We start from the raw sequence: 19,364 nt of genomic DNA on the forward strand, positions 1-19,364 counted from the left end.
GCAGGCTGCCTGGAGGCCCGCGACAAATGGAAATGGTGCTTTTGGGATGCGGCTGGATCTCGAGGAACACGCTGCTCTGTTTGGCGGAAGGGAGCTTGGAGTGGAATCCACACCCTCTCTCCGGTGCTTGGAGTAAAGAATCACAAAGTCATTATGGAATTAGCAGCTTGCCCAGGGACATACTCAACCCTCTAGTTTCTCCAGGTGGTGTCTGGAGTCCAGGATACTTCTTTTCAGATCCATAAGGTCAAGAGGGCTATAGCTTCCTATGTAAATTGGTTGAGGTCTCCTAGTCTGGGGGGAGGAGCTCGGGAAATGGTATAATCAGGTGGCCTTCCTGGATTTGGGGATAGCACCATCTCCCATTCTGTACCTCCTCAGGTCCTCCCCATGCTAGCCGTGTCCTGCCTCCTTGGCCACAAATCACAGCCACTAAGAGGGAAGTAGATGGTGACCAAAACAGTTCTGATATTGATTGGGGCAACAGTTAGTTGCCCCAGTGTAAAATGTAAAAATGTAAAATGTAAAATGTAAAAATTTGCATGTCAAAATTCATAGAACCGTACAACTAAAACGAGAACACTCTACCATATGTAAATTATACTCCAATTAAAAATAGATTAAAAAGAAATTACAGCCTCTTCAGAACACTAATGAAAGCCTGATTTAAAAAAAAATGAAAAAAAAAAAAGACACCCAACTCTGCACCAACTCCCTCTTCCTCCTTCTGTATCATGAAGCAGTCACCGTTTGAATGGTAAACCTTCCTCCCCTGGGCCAGGAACACGGCCTTTGTGTGTCACTGTGCACCTGCAGGTGGATACTGTTGCTCTGCCCTCTCCGCACAGTTATGCAGCCTTCCTTGGGCCACTGTGGGCTGGAAGTGGGAGAGCCTGAACTCAGCCCTGGTCTGTGTACCTCTCAGTCTGTTCTCTCTCCCCATCTACCACACGTTCACACTGGGTGAGTGCTGACCTTTGGCAGCCCCGCTCTCTAGGCGGATAGAGCCCCAGAAATCTGGTCATTACAAGTGCTATGTTGCAGCAGGTGGATACTCATGGTGTCTTTTGACAATAGGAAACCATATGTTTTTATTTGTAGAAGGTCAATACTCCTATTCTAGGCATTTTTTTACATAAGTTCTCCCCCATTTCAGAAAGTGCCCCCACTGTTAGGCACTAAAGTTCATTCCTTCACAGGATTGAGGACCCTGCCTTTCAGTTGATATAAAGTTGATGAAAGTTGGAAAGAAGGACATGATCATCCTGCCAACCCCTCCCTGAAGAGCAGAGGTGTGTAAGCCTCAATTTCACAAGGACCCCAGAGCTTTTGATAGGCTTCTCTTACTAGGCAGACCCAAGCCCCTCATTGGAGCCTGCCACCACTGACCCCTGGCTCTTAGGGCAAAGCCCTTATCCTTGAGGTGGCATAGAAGGCATTAGGCTCCTGCTTACATGCCTGCCAGTGCCTCACATGCCCCTGTGGTCTGTTTTGGTCACACTGAGCCCTTCAGTGCCTCCCACTGCAGGCCCTTTGCACATGCTGTTCCCTCTGCTTAAAGCTTACAGGAACACCTTGTGCCCCACCCCTTCCTTTCCTAGTTAATGCCCAGGTACGCTTCAGAGGAGGTCATCTCCAGCCACTTTCCTGGGGGAAGCCTGCTCTGAGTCATGGGCAGCTTCTTTTATCATCATCTCTTAGAAAGTGTATTCCTTTCCTGCAGAGTGCTTATTTAGGTTTAGAACTGTACTCTCATTTCTGTGCTTATTTGATTAATGCTTATCTTTTGCCACTAGCCTCCAAGCCCCATGAAGGCAGAAGCTGCCTTTGTAGACTCATCGTTTTGTCTCAAAACCTGTTGCACCACCTGAGAACTGTCCGCATGTGTACCCCCATGCCTGCTAGTGAGCAAGACAGTTTCCAGGGTGTGCTGCTGGCTGACGGTGTACACCATGGTGGAGCTGTCTCAGAAAACACAGCCCTAGGATTCTACCATTTGTCCTTAAGGAATCTGAGGCTACGCTGTCATCTACTTATGGAATGAGAATGTGGGAGATGGGGGTGATTCACTACCTCCAACCTCTCAGAGAAGAGTGTCAATGCCCACATTTGCCAGGATTCATGTCTGGTTTCTGAGGCAGTGCCGCCAAAATGTGCTATATTTAGTTGATCCTTTGCATCCACCTCTAGCATCTAAGGAATGCTAGCTATGATGACTTTAACGAAAGTGAAGCCAATACTTCACAGACGAGTGTGAAAGTCATATGCTCACAGATCAGAGCTAACAAACTGGGCAAGTATCCTGTTGAGTGACAGCCTGTCATGTCCAAATACCATCTTCCCTGACCATCTGGGAAAATGGAACACCTGGCTTGTCATGGAACAGTAAATTAAAGACAATTGTAAAAGAAAAAGCAAGATCTCTGATGGATGGAGGGATGAGCAAAGGCTGTTTCTACCTGTGGCAGAAAATGTTTTTATTCACAATGATGTCAATAGCTGTGACTCCTGTTCTTAGCAGGCAGAACAAGATGACCATCGAAGCAAGCCTCACAGTCAGTGACGTATGTCAGTGGCTTTCAGGATCCTGGCTGTGTGTCTCATGACTTCAATTCATTGCAGTCTTCTGTACACAAACTACAAGGGAGGGTTTCATGCAACCAGTTGTTACAAAAGCCTGGGGTTGATGGAACTAAAGCTGGCAGCACTGTTGATGGGCTCCAAACACAGCCCCGACAAGTGCTCAGGGCACCTTGCTGCTGCCGGGAAATGAAAAGGCCCTGAAGCTGAAGAAGAGAGCAGTGGGTGGGCTCACCCCCCACCCCCACCCCGCTGCCACCCGCATGACTTATGACTGCAGGGTCAAGGGCAGTGTTCATACTCATTTTCCAGTGGTGATGGAAGGAGGACTAAGCAGAGAAGCATGCTATCTCCCGCCCTCCCACCATTTGATTCGCGTGTCTCCCCGGTGTCTCTGCCAATGTGGAGTTTGCAGCTGGGAAGAGCTCAAAACTCGAAATCTCCCTTGGCGCATATTTCAAGTGGGAAACTGAGGCTTAGAGAGGTTAAATCACTGCTCACGGGGTAGCTGAGGCTGAGGTGTCCTGCCTCTCAGAGACTTTTCTTTCCATCACCTGAAGCTGCCTCTCCTTCAACCTTCATCAACTAAGTTAAAAAGGTTGACGTTTCTAAATAGAATGTGTCTTATTCCATGCTAATCTGGGCAGCCATGCACTAGTGTTGCCAAGACTCCTGGTAGGTGCCCTGCCTTGCTTATCAGAGAGTTTGCCCAGTCTGATCACTGGGAGACTAAAGAAAGGACCCCCAACCCCACGTACAATCTGGGAAGAAGCCCTGGGGACCATTGCCAGTGCTGTGAAACCCTCCCCTCACTACTATCAGCCTGGGTGGTCCTTGGAGTTCCATTCAACCATATTTATCAGTGCCCATCCTGGCAGGCATTGTCAGACACTGAGGAACAAAGAAATAGTGCAGTTTTAAAAACCTCCAAGTAGTTATGGTTACACGAGACCCACAGACATGGAGACTGACTTACTCCAGATGCCCAAGGTATCCCTGGTGGGTACCAACAAATTAGGGATGGTTGATGTCTCTGTGTGTGTGCATGTGTGTTTGCAGGATCAGAGGGTTCTCTGACTTAGTTTTGAAACTTCCATTCCACAGTCATGTCTCTAGTATGTAGTACAGACGTGGCTACCCATTCTCTCAGAGTGGTCTGTGAGGCTGACCACTCTGAAGGGCATAGGGTGTTGCCCTTTGGCTGTCTCTTCTCCTCCCCACACCATCTTCCCCATACCACCAGAATGATCATCCAGAATCAGGCCGGCTAAACCCAGAGGTAGTCTCTGAATGCTAAGCCAAGTGGGACCCCCCAAACTTCATACATGTTCCTATGTTGTCACACCAGATGCTAACATAAGCGTTCCAAGTTCTCCTTTGTCCCCTCCCCTGCTTTTATCAGAAAGCAGAATTAGAGCTCCTCTTAAGCTCTTTCCCTTTGGGAAAGATAATTTATCCTTTGGTTAACACATCAGGCAACAAAGATAGGGCCTTTTATTGTGTTCAACTTACACGTTAATATCTAATGTGGCTGATGTTTTACTGAACGATGACATTCTAAAATAGGGGGTGATGAAGCTGCCTCCTCTATCCAAAACCTGGGCTGGTTCCCATCCCTCGCTGCTCTCTGGTCGGCTTTTCCCACCCATAGCTCCTCTCCCACTCACCACCACAGTATAAATTGCTGCCTTAATGAGTTCTCATGTTCCCACATCAAAAGATCAGGGACAAAAAATTACATCATAGGAGCTAGATGAGGTTTTTATCATCTGCTTTGTTATTACTGACCTGGTTTTATGCCTTGCAATAAACCCCATGTCGTGTCTCTCCAAACCTTTTCTACTCACAGGAAGACTGCTCCCAGCTCAGGGCAACCCAGGGAGACACCTGTGACAGCAAGCAGATGTTAATCCCAGGCCCGGGGTGTGTGGGGAGGGAAGCAAGTGCCCCAGGCTGTTAACATAAATCTCACTTAACAAGATCCCAGGAAGAGACATAAAGGGCAGGTGCCTGGGGGCATCTTCCTTCCTCCTTTCTCTTCTACAGGCTGTGCTCCCACCACAAGGCAGAGCGTCTGCAGAGAGGAAGGGTGCTACCTCCCTCCACCCTCTTGAGTCCTCTCCCAAGCAGTGGCTGTAACGAGTCACACACAGGGGCCATTCATTTCTCACCACCTCCTGCTTCCCAGCCCTTGAAGAACAGCCAGAGGTTCAGGAATGATTCATATCCTAGCCCAGTTCCCAGAGGAGTCCTACCCACATGGAAGCATCCTTCTGAAAGCCAGAGTGCAGGGGAGAGGAGAGCAGCAGAAGAGTTCTGACACTCTCCGGCAGGTACATGGGCTGCTGGAAGGAACAGGTGGTGGAGCTTAGGTGAGCATCCAGGAGATGCAATCTTCGGGGCTGTAGGAATGGTGCCGACCCCTTGGGAGGTGGCCACGCAGGGTGGGTAGGGGAAGGGCTCTTCAGAAGGTGGTGATCCTGGTGAGGGGGATGCGCTTGCGGCTGGGTTCTGGTTGCAGGGCTTCCTGCTGGCAGGGGAGCCGGGGGCACATGCACCCTGCCCCACCTCTGCTCTTGAGAGCAGTGGCATAGTAGTCCAGGGGCTCCTCCTCAGCACTGCCAGCACCTTCCAGGAGGCAGCAGCGCAGGCAGAGAACGCGCTGGAAGGATCGGCGGAAGTTGTCGGAGAGGAAGCCATAGAGAATGGGGTTGGCGCAGCTGTTGGCATAGCTGAGGATGAGGGACACGTGGTTGACGGTGGCATCAAGGCTGGTCACGAAGAGGTTCAGCAGCTGCACCACGTAGAAAGGCATCCAGCAGAGCACAAAGACGGCCACAACCATCAGCACCAGCCTGGTGATTTTCTTCTCCGAGCGTCTGCGCTGCTGCCAGCCAGCGCGCAGGGCCACGGCGCGCATCTTGCCCACGATGAGCAGGTAGCACAGGCCGATGGCCAGCACGGGCAGCAGGAAGCCCAGCAGGAAAGTGTAGACCACGAAGACTGCCGACCAGGCCGGGTGTGGCCAGTGCAGGTTGCAGGCCACAGCCTGGCCGCCGCGAGCCGGTCTGGTGTCTGCGAAGATGGCGATGGGGAGAGTGACCAGCAGGGACGCCAGCCACACGCCCAGGTTGATAAGCTTGGCCACGCTGGGCCGCCGGTAGGTCGCCGCGCGCAGAGGGTGCACCACGGCCACGTAGCGGTCCACGCTGAGCACGGTGAGACAGAAGACGCTGGTGAACATGTTGAGGCCGTCAACGCTGAGCACCGCGCGGCACAGCACGGAGCCGAAGGGCCAGTGGCGCAGGGCGGCCGACGAGGCCACAAAGGGCACGCTCAGCATGAAGAGCTCGTCGGCTACGGCCAGGTTGAGCAGGTAGATGTTGGTAGCCGTCTTCATCTTGGCGTAGCGAAGGATCACGAAGATGACCAGGGCGTTGCCCACCAGCCCCACCAGGCACACCAGCGCGTAGACGCACTGGATGGCGACCATGCCCGCCGCCCCTGCGTCCCCGCGCCCGGCCACAGCCTCCTCAGCCTCCGCTGGAGCGCTGCTGGCATTGGCTGCGGAGGGCCAGGCCGTCCCCGGCCCTTCCTCGCCCCCGGGGGACAGCGTCGAGGGGGCGCTCATGCCCAGGGGTGCCGGCGCAGGGCAGCTGAGCGCGGCGGAGCTAGCGCTGCGCCAGAGAGCTCGGGCGGCAGGCCCGGGGCGGGGGCTGGCGCGCAGACGCGCGGCTCTTCCCGGCTCCGCTGTAAGAGCTGCGGGCACCGGGGAGCGCCCGCCAATCCCCGCGCCGCGCGCCCCACCGCGCGGGCGCCCGACTGGCTCGCACCGCTGTGGCCCGCGCCCCTCGGCACCCCAGCTCCTGGGTATCAGCGCCTCACCCAGCCCTCCAGTCCTCTCTGGCCACCCCCGTTTTCCCACCTCCGCCGCCCCCTCCCCGCTGCCGACTCGGCCCCAGGTTCCCGGGTCTCCAGTCCGGCTCCAGTGTCAACAGTACCCCTCGCCCCGTCCGGCCCTCCCGGGGTCCCCCGCCTGGCCTCTTTCCTTCAGACCTCTATTCAGATCCCGTCTTCCCCAGCAGCTCTTTGAGGTCCAGTTCCCTGCTTTGTTACAGCGGGTCTGCGACGGCGGGGCTGGGGGTCCCGGAGTCCTCCGTTTGGGTAAAGATGTGCCCGGAATTGGTCAGGGACCACCTGGAAGCTCGGAGCCACTTGCCTTGCACTTGATATCCCCTCACCCTGCCCTTTAATCCTCGCGACGACCCATCCTGGCCCATGGCTGAGTCTCTTTTATAGAGGCGGAACCTGAGACTTCCACTGGCGGCTTGGTGAATTTCACGTCTGTCAGGATGTCCAGTTTTCCCCACCGCTCACCACTCCTTTCCCTGCTCCCCAACCCACTCTGGACAAGTGCAGATGCCGGACCTTTTAACTTCTGTCTCCAAGCATTTGCGGTGGGGTGGGCACAAGGAATGGAGACGGACAGGTGGAGACAGAGATACCACCAAAGAAGGCCAAGCCTGTGCTAGCTCCCTCGGGAACTGGCGGAAGCTACGGGAGCCGGACATCTCAGAACCTTCATCTTGTGACCTGGTTCAGTCATTATCTGCGGGTCTTCATCCCTGGCCTCTGAAATGTGCCTGGGGAGGACTGTGGTCGAGAGGTCGGGAAAGAAACGGGTTCCGGCCTGGAATTCCCCTTCTGCTAAACTCCAGAGATAGTGAGTTCACTCGCCCCTGGGCTGGACACTCAGGAGCAGCCGCCAGCTCCAGCCGTAGTCCCTCTAGCTGGCACAGGGTGCAGCAACGTTCCTGAACTGGGGATTGGCCTGGGAAAGTTATTCTTAAAGTAGCACTGACTTTTAGGAGCCTGGCTGTCTTTGGCCCCATCTCTGTGGGATGGTGGCCCCCTTTAGCCCCCAGCACAGCCCAGAAGGGCCTTTGGTGGGTCTAGAATTGGCCACCTGGGGGGTGGGGTCTCAGCTTTCCGCTGGGTGGCTGGGACAGCAAAGGGGAGGAGGGAGTCTGGATGCAACTGGAGGAGGCCTTTCCAAGACTGGGGGGTGAGAGGAGCTGCCGACTGCTGTTTATCCAGGCATGGTATGGGAGTACGGACGTGATCAGCACCAGTGCAGCCCCATAGTTGACCTCAACCACTGTCCCCAGTCTCTGCCACTCAAATAGATGTATTGGGAGGATTTGGTCTAGCACTCCTCCACTCTGTAGGTTGGTCTGTCCTTTCCTCTTTGTCCCTAAGAGAGAGACCCTTCACATCTTTGTCCTTAAGAGAGAGACCCTTCCCTGAGAAAGAGGAAGGAGATGGCACCTTTGTCATTCTACTTGGCGCCATCCTTTGGTGGAAGGGAAAAAGAACAACCTCAGATTTGGGAGAGAAGAGGAGTTTAGGGGCTTTTCCCTTTAACCCTATCTTGGGAAGACTGTTAGGTGGTTCCTCTGCAGATAGCCTTTCCAGGGCTTAGAGTGGAAGTGCTGGGGGCTATCTTGTCCTCCTGGTCTCCTCTTTTCTGCTGTCCTCTCTGCCCATTGAACACTTGGCCCCTTCCCTTTCCTGAGAAAGTATTTCTTCTTGTCCTGCCTCATGTGTGAGCCCCTGGAATCTTTCCTGTGCCTACTTTAGGTTTTTCTCCTAATGCTTCCCGATTCTGCCCTCCTCTCCCCATACGCATATGTATGCCTCCAAGCATAGTAAGCTAGCATGTAAGAAGAGAAGCATGCACGACCGTCCCCATGGTTATTAGCCCTATGTGATAAACAGCTAGTGCTTCCAGGAACTTACTTCCCTGTGCTCTAGGCCCCCTCTGCAGCATGAGGGCCTCAACCTCAATACAGAGCTTTCCAGTGCAGACTGCATGCTGGAATTACCTGAAAGCCTCACACACGGATGCCTGGGCCCTGTCTTCAGAGACTCTGACTGAATTATCTGGAGTGGCGTCCACGCATCCATATATTTTGAAGGCTCCCTGGTACTTCTAAAGTGCACAGATGCAACATTAGATGGAGAGACAGAGAGGCAGCAGCCTGGGGACCAACTGCGATGTACAGATACTACTGTGCGTTCAGGAGGGCTAGCAGAAAAGGTCAGGAGAAATGTCAGGAAAGCCAAAAAGAGAGGCCCCTGCTCACAGGAGCAGGAAGCTGGAGATGGCAGAAGGGCAGCCTGGGGGACCCGGGACAGGAAGAGGCTGGGGCAGCTGGGTGCCCATAGCTGTTCTCTCTCAGGACACTAAAGAAGCAATGGAACAGGAAAGCAGCCACTACCTTTCTCCCCCAGGAGAGGAAACCTAGAGAAACTTTCATGCTGAGTTAAAACACGGGAAAACAAAGTCTATTTATGAGATGCTTTTCAGCACACCCATCCCATTCTTTTGCCCAGAACACACTGGGGCCTCTTCCTTGTCTGTTGATTAAATTCCAGCATCAGACCCAAGTGGCTTCCCTGTATGTTGTCGAGAGTGGCATGGAGCCAAAGGCTGAGTCTAATGGACCTTCTCCTCCAAGTGCTGAAAGCATGGCCCGCAGGCCTAACTGATCCCTGTGGAGCTTCCAGCCCAGTGATGAGATAGTGAATCAGGGGCCTCTCAGCCCCTCCTGAAGCCAGAAGCAGCAGCTCCTTTGCTAGAGATGTGAATAATTCACCTCCCATCTCCACACTTCAAACTGCTGCTCAAGCTTGGAGGTATCTGCAACCTCAAACAATCTTCAGAACCTCTGGCCCACAGGTCAGAGAGACACAGCTTTCCCTGCAAATCACAGTGCACCAAGAGGAGTCTTGGCTCTCAGCAGCAATGACAGCAGTCCCTGAAAGCCACTTCTATCGCCTGCTGGTGTGGAAAATAATCTGAAGTGCTCTCAGCAGCTCAGAGTGGCTTTGACCAGTTCTGCCACTGAGCATATTAAAAGCATGATTTACCCATGGCTAAGTGTAGAACACTGAAGTCTCCTGTGTGGATCAGGAAAGTGTCTTCAGATTCCCACCTGAACTCCAGGGACACCCTAGACATTGCAATGATAGAGCCCCTCAGCTCTACCCCAAAAACTCAACTGTTACACCAAATACAAAGGTGAGGGCTTCCTTAAGATTTCATTAAATGATTTCCTTTAAATAAATTGAACCCACAATCAGATGAGATAAAAGAAAAGTCAGCCAGAGAAAGGCACGGGACTAGGATAGGTCACATTGGTCCAATGTTTACAAAGTATCCAAATTAGGTCCACTCTGCTGTCACTGTCTGGAGGACACGGGCTGCAGCACACTGGGGTAACCAGGAGCAGCACCTCTGTTCTTTGGTAGTTGTTTTCAGACTGTCTCAGCAACCTGGCCTCATGGCTGTGCATATAAAGAGAATGAGATGTAAGATGGAAAGCAAGGATTTCAATTCTGAGCCATCTACTTACTGGGGTGTAAGCATGGGTGGGACCCTTGGAGCAATGCTTCTCAAAATGTGGACCCAGACTGGCAGCTTCAGCCTCTCCTGTTAGGAATCCACATCCTGGTGCCCACCCAGACCTGCTGGATGGCAAATGCAGAGAGTGGGGCCCAGCCATCTGTGAGTTAACCTGTCCTCGAGGGACTCGATGACCCTGGAGTCTGAGAGCCACTGGCTGTGCCCTTCTGGGCCTTGCTTCCTTATCTGGCCACTTCCCAAGGTAGTGAATGAGGATCAGGAAAGAGAATTTTCCATGAATGCTTTCTGAAATCTCTAAATCATGGCCACATGGGCTATGGGGCACTCGAAATGTGAGTTCAAAATCAGGTGCTGTGTCAGACGCACATGGGATCTCAAACACTTATGATGAACAAAGGAATGTAAAATATCTCATGAATGCTTCTTATATTTCTTGCATGTTGAGATGATAATATTTTGGAAATAGAGATAAAGCATATTATAAAATGAATTTTACTTGTTTCTCTCCTTTTTATTTCACCTTGGCTACTTAAATTTTAAATTCCATTTGCACCACACATTCTATTTCTACAGCATTATAGACCTACAGGATATGGCTATTCCTATAGCAATGCTGCCCAGGGTGATAAATGATGCCACTAACAAGGTGGCCCTGTGCTGTCAATACAGGAGCCACTAGACCCCTGTGGCTCTTTGAATTTAAGTAAGTTGAAAATAAAAATTTAAATGGGCTTTCTTAGCATATTAACTATATTTCAAGTGCTCAGTGGTCATGCAAGGCTGTGGCTGCCAAGCTGGGCAGTGGAGACCTGAGATGCTTTCATCACAATGGAAAACGGAACCTTTGAGGTTCAGGGTAGAACCTTTAGAGCCTGGAGTTCCACCGTGGCTCTTGCAGTCTCAGCCATGGTTGCATACCTTCCAAGCTCCACCGCCTCTTCTTCCTTGTGGGCAGATCCCTGATTGTGTTCAGGACTGCACCTGAAATGTATTTGTGTGCTCATATTGGTTTCCTCTCCGGAACCTGGGATCACTTCAGGGGTGGGCACGTGGCCCAACCATGACTGATGAGACATGTGGGGAAATTTGCAGAGGCGACTTCTAGGAAAGGTTGGGCTCTTGCAGCCACCCTGTGACTATGAGGTGAGAAGCTTGTCCAGTGTGATAGCCGATCCACTGAAGATGACAAGGAAGACAGCAGAAAGGAACCAGGCTACTTGATCATAGTGAGAGCTGATAAGGCAGCCAACCTGAATTTCTTTCTGCGTAAAACAGTTAACATTAGTGTTTCATTGCATTTTCTATTACTTGCAGCCAAAAATACTCTAACCACTGTCCTTGGGCAAATTACTGACCTCTTTAAGCCTTGATTTTCTCATCTCTGAGAGATGAACACAAGAGTTTGTATTTCATTGAATGAGAAAAGGTAATGATAAGAGTAGCAAACATTTATGCTGCACTTACAATGTGCTCAACACTGTTCAAAACAGTTTACTCATTTAACATACGTAACACGCTTAGCCCAGGATCCTGAACCTTTTACATTCTCAAACTTATCCTTATAACCATTGCAATTGCAGGAACTAGGCTATTAATTCAGACCTTCTGTTCCTAGACATTTTGCTAACAGTGAAAGTAATGTTTCACTCCTCCCACCACCCCACAAGGAAAATTACAGGAGCATTTGAAAACATTTTTGAAACCCAAATGCTCTCACAATTGAATGACACAGGAATCAATACTTAGAAAACTCTGCCTTTTCAGTGTTCAGAGTATAATGCATATTTTTAAAAATAGACTCAATACAAGTTCTTGCAAATCTATTTGGAAGTGAAAAGAGCTCATTATAACAATGGTTCTGGATGGATTACAAACTTCTCAGTTTAGAAATGGGTTTTTGTTTTGTTAGTACACCATGCTCTCTACCTGTTATTTACTGCATAGTTTGAGTCACTCACTCGTCATTTTCTCAATGCTTTGTCAAGGACTATGAAGGGTTGAAGATTTACTCTACTTGAGAACGAACCAGGTAGCCTCCCACAATTTCAGAGATGCTGGCAAAAGACAGGACACTCCTCGGTTAGACACCTAGGGCTTCATTACTTAGGGCCCAGCAGTCAGTGTGGGCACCAGTTCCCCTTACCCCTCTTCCCACTCCCACAGCTCATGGTACGGGGGTGGGTCCACATGGACACTGCACAGAATTGAGGAAGCCTGCATTAAGAAGTCTTAATCTTACAAGGGGCTGATAGCAAACTTTCCCAACCCTTGTCCCAGGGAAAGATATTGTCTTTATCATCCTGATCTGAATACTAATCTTCCCTCTGCAGAAGGAGACAGTTTCTCTGTTTCCTAAGGCTCTTGCTGGACAAACATCTTTGAAAGGATAGTTCAGAGGAGATGCTTTCAGAGTCTTAGCTCACAAGATGTGCAGAAATGGAGAGGCCATGGAGAATTGTCTCCCAACACTGGGAAACCACTCAGTCTCACTCACCTCTACCATAGTTTTTTAGTGTACCCTATTTTTTTTCTCAGCAGAGCTGCTTGCTATATTTGCATTTGGCTCCGAGCTGACCTCAACCTCAAGTGTTACCTTTTGGTCATCCACCACTTTCTGAATAAATTACATTCAGTGGTCCAAGTTCAGATGATGAGGGAAGGGAATCTGATCCAACTTGGGTCCAGTATCCAGGCCTGGTTCAATTAGTGTCATCAGGGGTCAGTGCCATTTAACACACTTTGCCCACCCTCTCTGGATGGGCAGGAGTGGGTAAAGTCCTGTAGGGTAAGGACAGGGAGACAGCCTTAGTAAAGGCTCATTTAACAAGCATGGATTGCATAACTGGTTTCATCATTGTTAGTAGCAGTAGTCTCTTTATAAATCTTATAAATCACTTATATTGAAAAAAGTCATCAAGCATGACTCAAATAACTTCAGCAGAAAACAGTCACCCCAATAAAGTCATTTAATTATATACATGTATATATTCTGAATATTCAGCGAAGTGGATTATGCCAACCGGCTGAGTGCATCCAGAGTGATGCTTGACAGCTCCTTTTATTGCTAATGGCTCACAGAGTTTACGCCCTTTAGGAAGTGCCAGAATCATTAGTACTGTCACTGAAATGTGCTGCTGATGTAAATTCTACTCAGAAAAACGGAACAGCAATTGCAAAACCAGCAGCTTGAGAATGGAGCCCAGTGAGGAAAGATCAATGGGAGAAAGGCTTGTAACTTTCTCCCATTTTCTAGAAATTCATGACTTTCTAGAAAACAAAGCCAGTCTCAACAGTGCCTCCAGGGACCTGAAGCTTCTCCCAGTGCTGTTTTGAATGGGAAGGGAGGAGTCAGAACTGGCCATCCAGGACTGTCTACATGGCCTCTTTCTCTTCTCATCTTCCTCTAAGAAATCCCTCCAGTTTTTCAATCTTGACCTCTCAGAAAAAAGAGGTTCTGATCTTGTGAACTGATGCTGCGTGTTTAATGAGTTTTCATCCTGCATGATACTTCATGGATTTACTTGCATTTTAATTATTCTTTTATACAAAAGAGCCATAGAAAAGAAAAGTCTGACCCAAGTTTTGTCAACATAAAGCAGAAGATGGGAAGTGGGCAACTGTGAGAGCTTGGTCAGAGCCAGTCTGTATAGTTTAGTATTTAATGGGGAAGTTTGGGGGTGTGGGAAATGGGACCTATTTCCTTTGCTCTTGAGGTTATGTTGAGCCATCTGGCTCCCTGCCCTGCAGTTCCCATAACTGAAGAGTTATACATCCCATAACCCCTGCCCACTAGTGAACCCCTTCCTCAGCTCTGGGACTGATGGTCTTCAAGCTGAGCACACACTGAGCACTGGGCCTGCCTTCTTCCTAACACAGATGAGGACTGACTTCTTGCTTTGTCCTTTAACTTGAGTCCCCAGCCCACACCCCTGACACGTGGCTTTTCTCTCTCTCCTGCCATGCTGTTCCTGGGCTGGGACCTTGGCTCCTGAGACAGGGAATTTCTGCCTTGTAATCCCACTGGCTTTCTAGGGCTGGAGTCCTTGGCTACCTGTTCATTTATTCATTAATTCATTCATCCATCTAGGTTTTTGTAAGCTCCAGACATTGGATAAAGCATTTTGAGGGATAGGTGAAAACGAAATCCTGTTCTTTACTCTTGAGAACTCACTCTGCTGTGGGAGGAGAGACAGGCAGGTAAGCAAAGAGCTCTCCCAATGCAATGACAGCCAGACCTGAGCCTGGGTCAGTGACTCAGGGAGCAGGAAAGACGAGCCTCCTTCAGCTTGGGGCCTGGGACAGACTTCACGATGGGAGATAATTTGGATAATTACTCAGCCTTCTCCTCTAGATCAGAGAAGGCAGGCAGGATGGAACCATGTGCATGGGTGGATGGGGGAGAATCTAAGGACACATTTTTTTTTTCTGTGAGGCTGGAGCAGAGGGACCCTTGCCTTTGCTTCTCTTGACCTCCCCTCTCCTGCCTGTTCTGGCCCTCAGTAGTCTCACTTGGCAATAAGAGTTGGATTCTGGGTGGGTGCCTGGACTGGAGAATCTTTGACTGTTGACACTATTCACACAGTTCAATATGGCTGGAAAAGTGTGGAGGGAGCCATGTTCAGAGTAAAAGAAGGTGTGCTTAAGGTTTATATGTACGCGCTCTCTGCAAACCCCCTGGAAGCCTGGCTACAGGATGGCGAGGGGTTGGCAATCATCTTCAAAGACCGAATCTGGAGTAGCTTTGGGAGATGTCTTTTCATAGCGTTAGATGCAATTACACCAGCAGGTTTCAACTCTTCTGTTTTAGTAACAAAATTCATGCTAAAAATAAATATTTGCTGAGTGACTGATTTGACACTCATCTTGCAGAGGCCCAAGAATGGCCCAAGTATTGTTCTTTTAGGCCTCTGATTGTCAAATTGGGATCCTTAGACCAGGAGCCTCAGCATTCTCTTGAGTCTGCCTAGAAATGCACATTCTGGGCCCTACCCTCCATGCTCTGAATTATATACTCTTGGGGCACAGGAATCTGAATCTAGCAAGCCTTCCAGAGGATTCTGCTGGTGTTCCGGTTTGAGAACCAGTGCTCCTGACTTTGGTTGGCCATTGGTGTCTGTCTGAAGAGGGTCTCCACTGCCCCCAGGCATGTTCCTTCTCTCACTGCTGCCCCCTAGGATGGAAACTGGACATCCCCTCTTTCCCTTCCTACTGGCACCAACGGTACCAGAGCAAACCCCACAATCTCCATGACTACATTTCTTTGACATCCACCTATCACCATCTTTGGAGGATTCAAGTGAAATTCTTTGTCTTTTATGGGACAGAGATGTTTTCTAAAGTCATAGTAACATTCTCGGTCAATGTAAGATAAAATGACTGGGAATTTCACTTTTAAAAATAGGTATATCAAAGGGAAAAATAGTAACAGTTCTGGTGGAGAGACCTGGTGAGCAACACCTTAAACCAAGTGATGAAAGCTGAAATCAGCAACACTGGGATGAACCTGCATCACGTAATAGCGGATGTGATGCCCTGACAAGAGCACCAGTCCTGTTTGTGGCATCACTGCCCCAGATGCATGCCTGAATCCGTTCCTTAGGCTACATCAGGAAACCCAAGCTGAGGAATGTTCTACTAAATAAATGATCTCTACTCTTCAAAAACATGCGGGTCAAGTGACGGGTGCAGAGGAGAGGGAGAGGGTCTAGGAAGATCCTAGTTGGAACAATTGGCAGCATTCAAATGTGGCCTGTGCATTTCATACTGGTACTGTTCAATGTGAAATTTCCTGATTTTTGTAAAATTCTCCCTGGGGCCTGATAGCTTAAAGGGAAGAGTAACTCCTCCCTTCTCAGGCCCAGTCCCGAGGTGCAAGGCCACTTGCATCAGCAGCCTGTGCCAGCAAGATAGCAGAAGCAGGAAGACAGCCAGCCAGAAGACACGTACCCCTGAAGATTGAGAAACAGGCCATCCGGGTACAACGTAGCAATTACGTCAGACTAGGACACTTCCTGTTTAAAGGAGACTATAAAACCTTTGTCCTGTCCTCACTTGGGGCTGACGCCATTTTAGGCCTCAGCCCGTCTGCACCCAGGCGCTCATTAAAACAGCATGTTGCTCCACATCACCTCGTGTTGTCTGTTGGCACGCTCTCGGGATTCGAACCGATACAAGAACCTTACAATTTTGATTATGTAAGAGAATGTCCTTGTTCTTAAGAAAAGCCAGCTGAAATATTTAGAGAGTAAGTTTGCAGGATGTCTATAGCTTACTGTCAAGTGTTTTAGACAGAAAGAGAATCACATAATGGAAAATGTAAACAAGTGAATGTGAGAAAGGAGTATATGAAAGTCTTTGAATTATTGTTACAACTTTTCTGTGGAAATTTACTTTTCAAAAGTGCATATAGACATATAGGAAGAATATTTTAGTAACTAACTTAGTTATTTTTTAGTAGTGAGATGATGGGTAGTATTTCTTTTAAAAAGATCTGCTTTTCCCCAAATATTCTGTAACAAGCATGAACTATACTTGAAATCAGAACAGAAAAAAAAAATGAAATGATAAAGACAATTGTTTCTTTTCATACATAGTTCAATGTAGCACATGAAACTGAGATCGGAGAGACCAAAATAGATGCTCTTTATCAACTAAGGTGGACTTTAAGGTTAAGGAAACAGAAAAGTTACTTATGGGTGGAGCAACTCCTTAAATTCCTAGGGCTACAAGAAAAGCACACCCTTGCTAAACTCCCTAACAATAAGAGCTATCAGGCAAATTCCTACCTCTGATTTGCAACCCAGACCACCACAACTCTGATTGGACAGAGGACCTTAGAAACATTCTTTTCTGATAAGCAACTGAAGACGTCAAATCAGTTCCAGCAGCTTACAGAGACTGTGCATACATTGTGTTTGTCTCCTACAGTTCACTTTTTGATGGAAAGAGCCACATTCTACCTTATTTTTATGCTGAAACCCCACCCCAAAGGGAGCATGGAATGCATGTTAATACATCTGTGCCTATTGTGCGTGTGCTCACCTCCCCTCTCCACATGTATAGCTTTTCCCCCAAACCTGCTGAATACATGTAACTCTATTGTGTGATACAGGCCCTGTGAGACATAAAATCCATTCTGCTCTTTCCCTCTTCAAAGAGAGAGCACCAATGGCATATGCTGGAGACAGTCTCTTCCTGGTTTGCAAACTTACATTGCCAGTGCAACTGAAATAAATCCATGAACGAGGCACAGGGTTAGTCAATCCGCCAAGACACCAATTCATAACAAAGAAGGAGATTGAATCCTAGGACCCTGATCTAGAAGATGGGAAGGAATCTTAAATCCATCTCCCCAAGTGTACGATTCTCTCCGGGGCCTGAAAGCTTAAGGAGATGAATGACTCCTCCCTTCTCAGGCCCAGTCCCAGGGCGCAAGGCCACTTGTGTCAGCAGCGTGCATCAGCAATTTAGCAGAAGCAGGAAGAGAGCCGGCCGGAAAACACCTACCATGGCCGGAAGACAGGTACCCGAAGATCGAGAAAGAGGCCGTCTGGGTACAACGTAGCAGTTACATCGTACTAGGACACTTCCTGTTTACAGGAGACATAAAACCTATGCCCCATCCTCACTTGGGGCTGACGCCATTTTAGGCCTCAGCCTGCCTGCACCCAGGCACTCATTAAAACAGCATATTGCTCCACACTGCCTCGTGTTGTCTGTTGGCCTGATCTCGGGGTTTGAACCGATACAAGAATCTTACACCAAGGAGTTTGGTATAAGGGATGTTAACGGTTTTGGAGTGGGCTGAAGTGTGGGGACAGTTGGTTGGTTGAAAAGTGCAGGGTGAAGTCATGGGATGGAGAAATGGTGAAACTGTTTCTCATGCTGATTCTGTTCCTCTGTGGGGGTCTTCGTGCTGGTGGTTGTTTAGTAGGAATTTGGGATCTGGAAAACACCCTAGGCAGTTCTTAAGCAACAGCCTTATGATTCTAACATCAGAAATCCTATTCATAGGAACAATAGGGATGTCAGTGGTCAGTATCAGTGCTGCATGACTTTCAGTTACAAGGAAGTGGGTCAAAGTGCAGGCTGATTAATGCTTAATTATAACTCTATTTCTGTCCAGAATTCTTGCTAACTCTGTGAGGATGGCTTCGCCAATAAAATACTCCTTTCTACTATTTGGCCATCCTAGTGGTCTTTTGAATGAAAAAGAAAGGCTGAGAAAGATGGAGTAGGGGCCTGCGGTCCCCCACCGCTCACCCCTCATTCACTTGCTGGTGCTCCCTTCAGCTCCCTTCAGCCCCCATCACTGGAGCTAGATGTCCATGAGCATTCTGCATTTTTTCTTCTTTCTGCTGACTAAAGAGTATAATGTTTTGCTGTTTTTTTCTTCCATACTTGCTCTTCTAAGGTGTTAGAAATGCTTAGAGCCAGAAACACACACAAGAAACAACTGTGAAAGTTGATCATACAAATCGGGTCATTCTTATCATATCCAAGTAAAACCGCCAAGAAGCCAGGAGGGAAAGGTGCTCAGGATGCATAACATTGCTCCAAGAATATAATTTTCTGCAAGCCTGGCTGCTGTAATCTGAAACTAGTTTTATCTAATAGCTGCTAAAACGACCTGCTGCAACTCTAAGACCAATTATACCCATGCCATTACTTGCCAATCAAAAGTTGCCACCTCACCGGAACTGTATTAGTGCCAATGAACTTTCTCAAAGCACAATACATAACACTTCTCTTTGTTATAAAACCTCCAACCATCTCTTTGTTCTTTAGACACACGGAAGACCACCCAATATGTGGTCTTGCAATTCTTTCTTCCCAAATAAAATGTTAAATTTAGAGATTCATCTTTACATTTTAATTCTTTGACACAACCAAATAGGACAAAGCAATGCATTTAACTTGTTCAACTGTTGATGAGATCATTGCAAAGGCAGCTCTAATTTTTTTCAGACCTCAGTCTACTGACAGCATGAACAGAAAGAGAGGGTCTTGAGTGATTATAGGAATGTAATGGCCTTGAACAGTCAGCGTGTTTTACAGCCTACTGCCCTGCATTTTGTGTGAAATGCAGTTGTCTTATTGCTTGGAACCAGCTCTCGGTAGACCTCAGCAGCTTACAGACAAACCCGAGTGAACTTTCCTCATGACCATGCTAGTGTCTCCATCCTGGGATGAGCCACAGCTTCATCACCATAACATGCAACTTATGTGCTGGTGTGATGACTCGCTGTGTCTGCACCACTGAGACCCCTCCTCCACATGCCATGACGCATCCTCTCTTCTCTCCATCTCCCCATGAAGTCCTCCTGTCACTTTCCCTCAGGGAGACATTGCTTTG

At 48.8% G+C, this 19,364-nt stretch overlaps 1 protein-coding gene across 1 annotated transcript; it reads right to left on the bottom strand.

The window, feature by feature from the left end:
• Positions 1 to 3,405: 3,405 nt before the first annotated feature.
• Positions 3,406 to 6,269, bottom strand: SSTR4 (somatostatin receptor 4). The gene is made up of 2 exons (XM_003280831.3): positions 4,369 to 6,269; positions 3,406 to 3,471 (listed from the first exon to the last, which is right to left on the bottom strand). The coding sequence occupies exon 1, from the start codon at positions 6,209 to 6,211 to the stop codon at positions 5,045 to 5,047; it is 1,167 nt and encodes a 388-aa protein (XP_003280879.1). The 5' UTR covers positions 6,212 to 6,269; the 3' UTR covers positions 3,406 to 3,471; positions 4,369 to 5,044.
• Positions 6,270 to 19,364: the final 13,095 nt, after the last annotated feature.

This window comes from Nomascus leucogenys, chromosome 13, assembly GCF_006542625.1.
Source record: "Nomascus leucogenys isolate Asia chromosome 13, Asia_NLE_v1, whole genome shotgun sequence".
Classification (NCBI taxonomy): Eukaryota; Metazoa; Chordata; class Mammalia; order Primates; family Hylobatidae; genus Nomascus; species Nomascus leucogenys.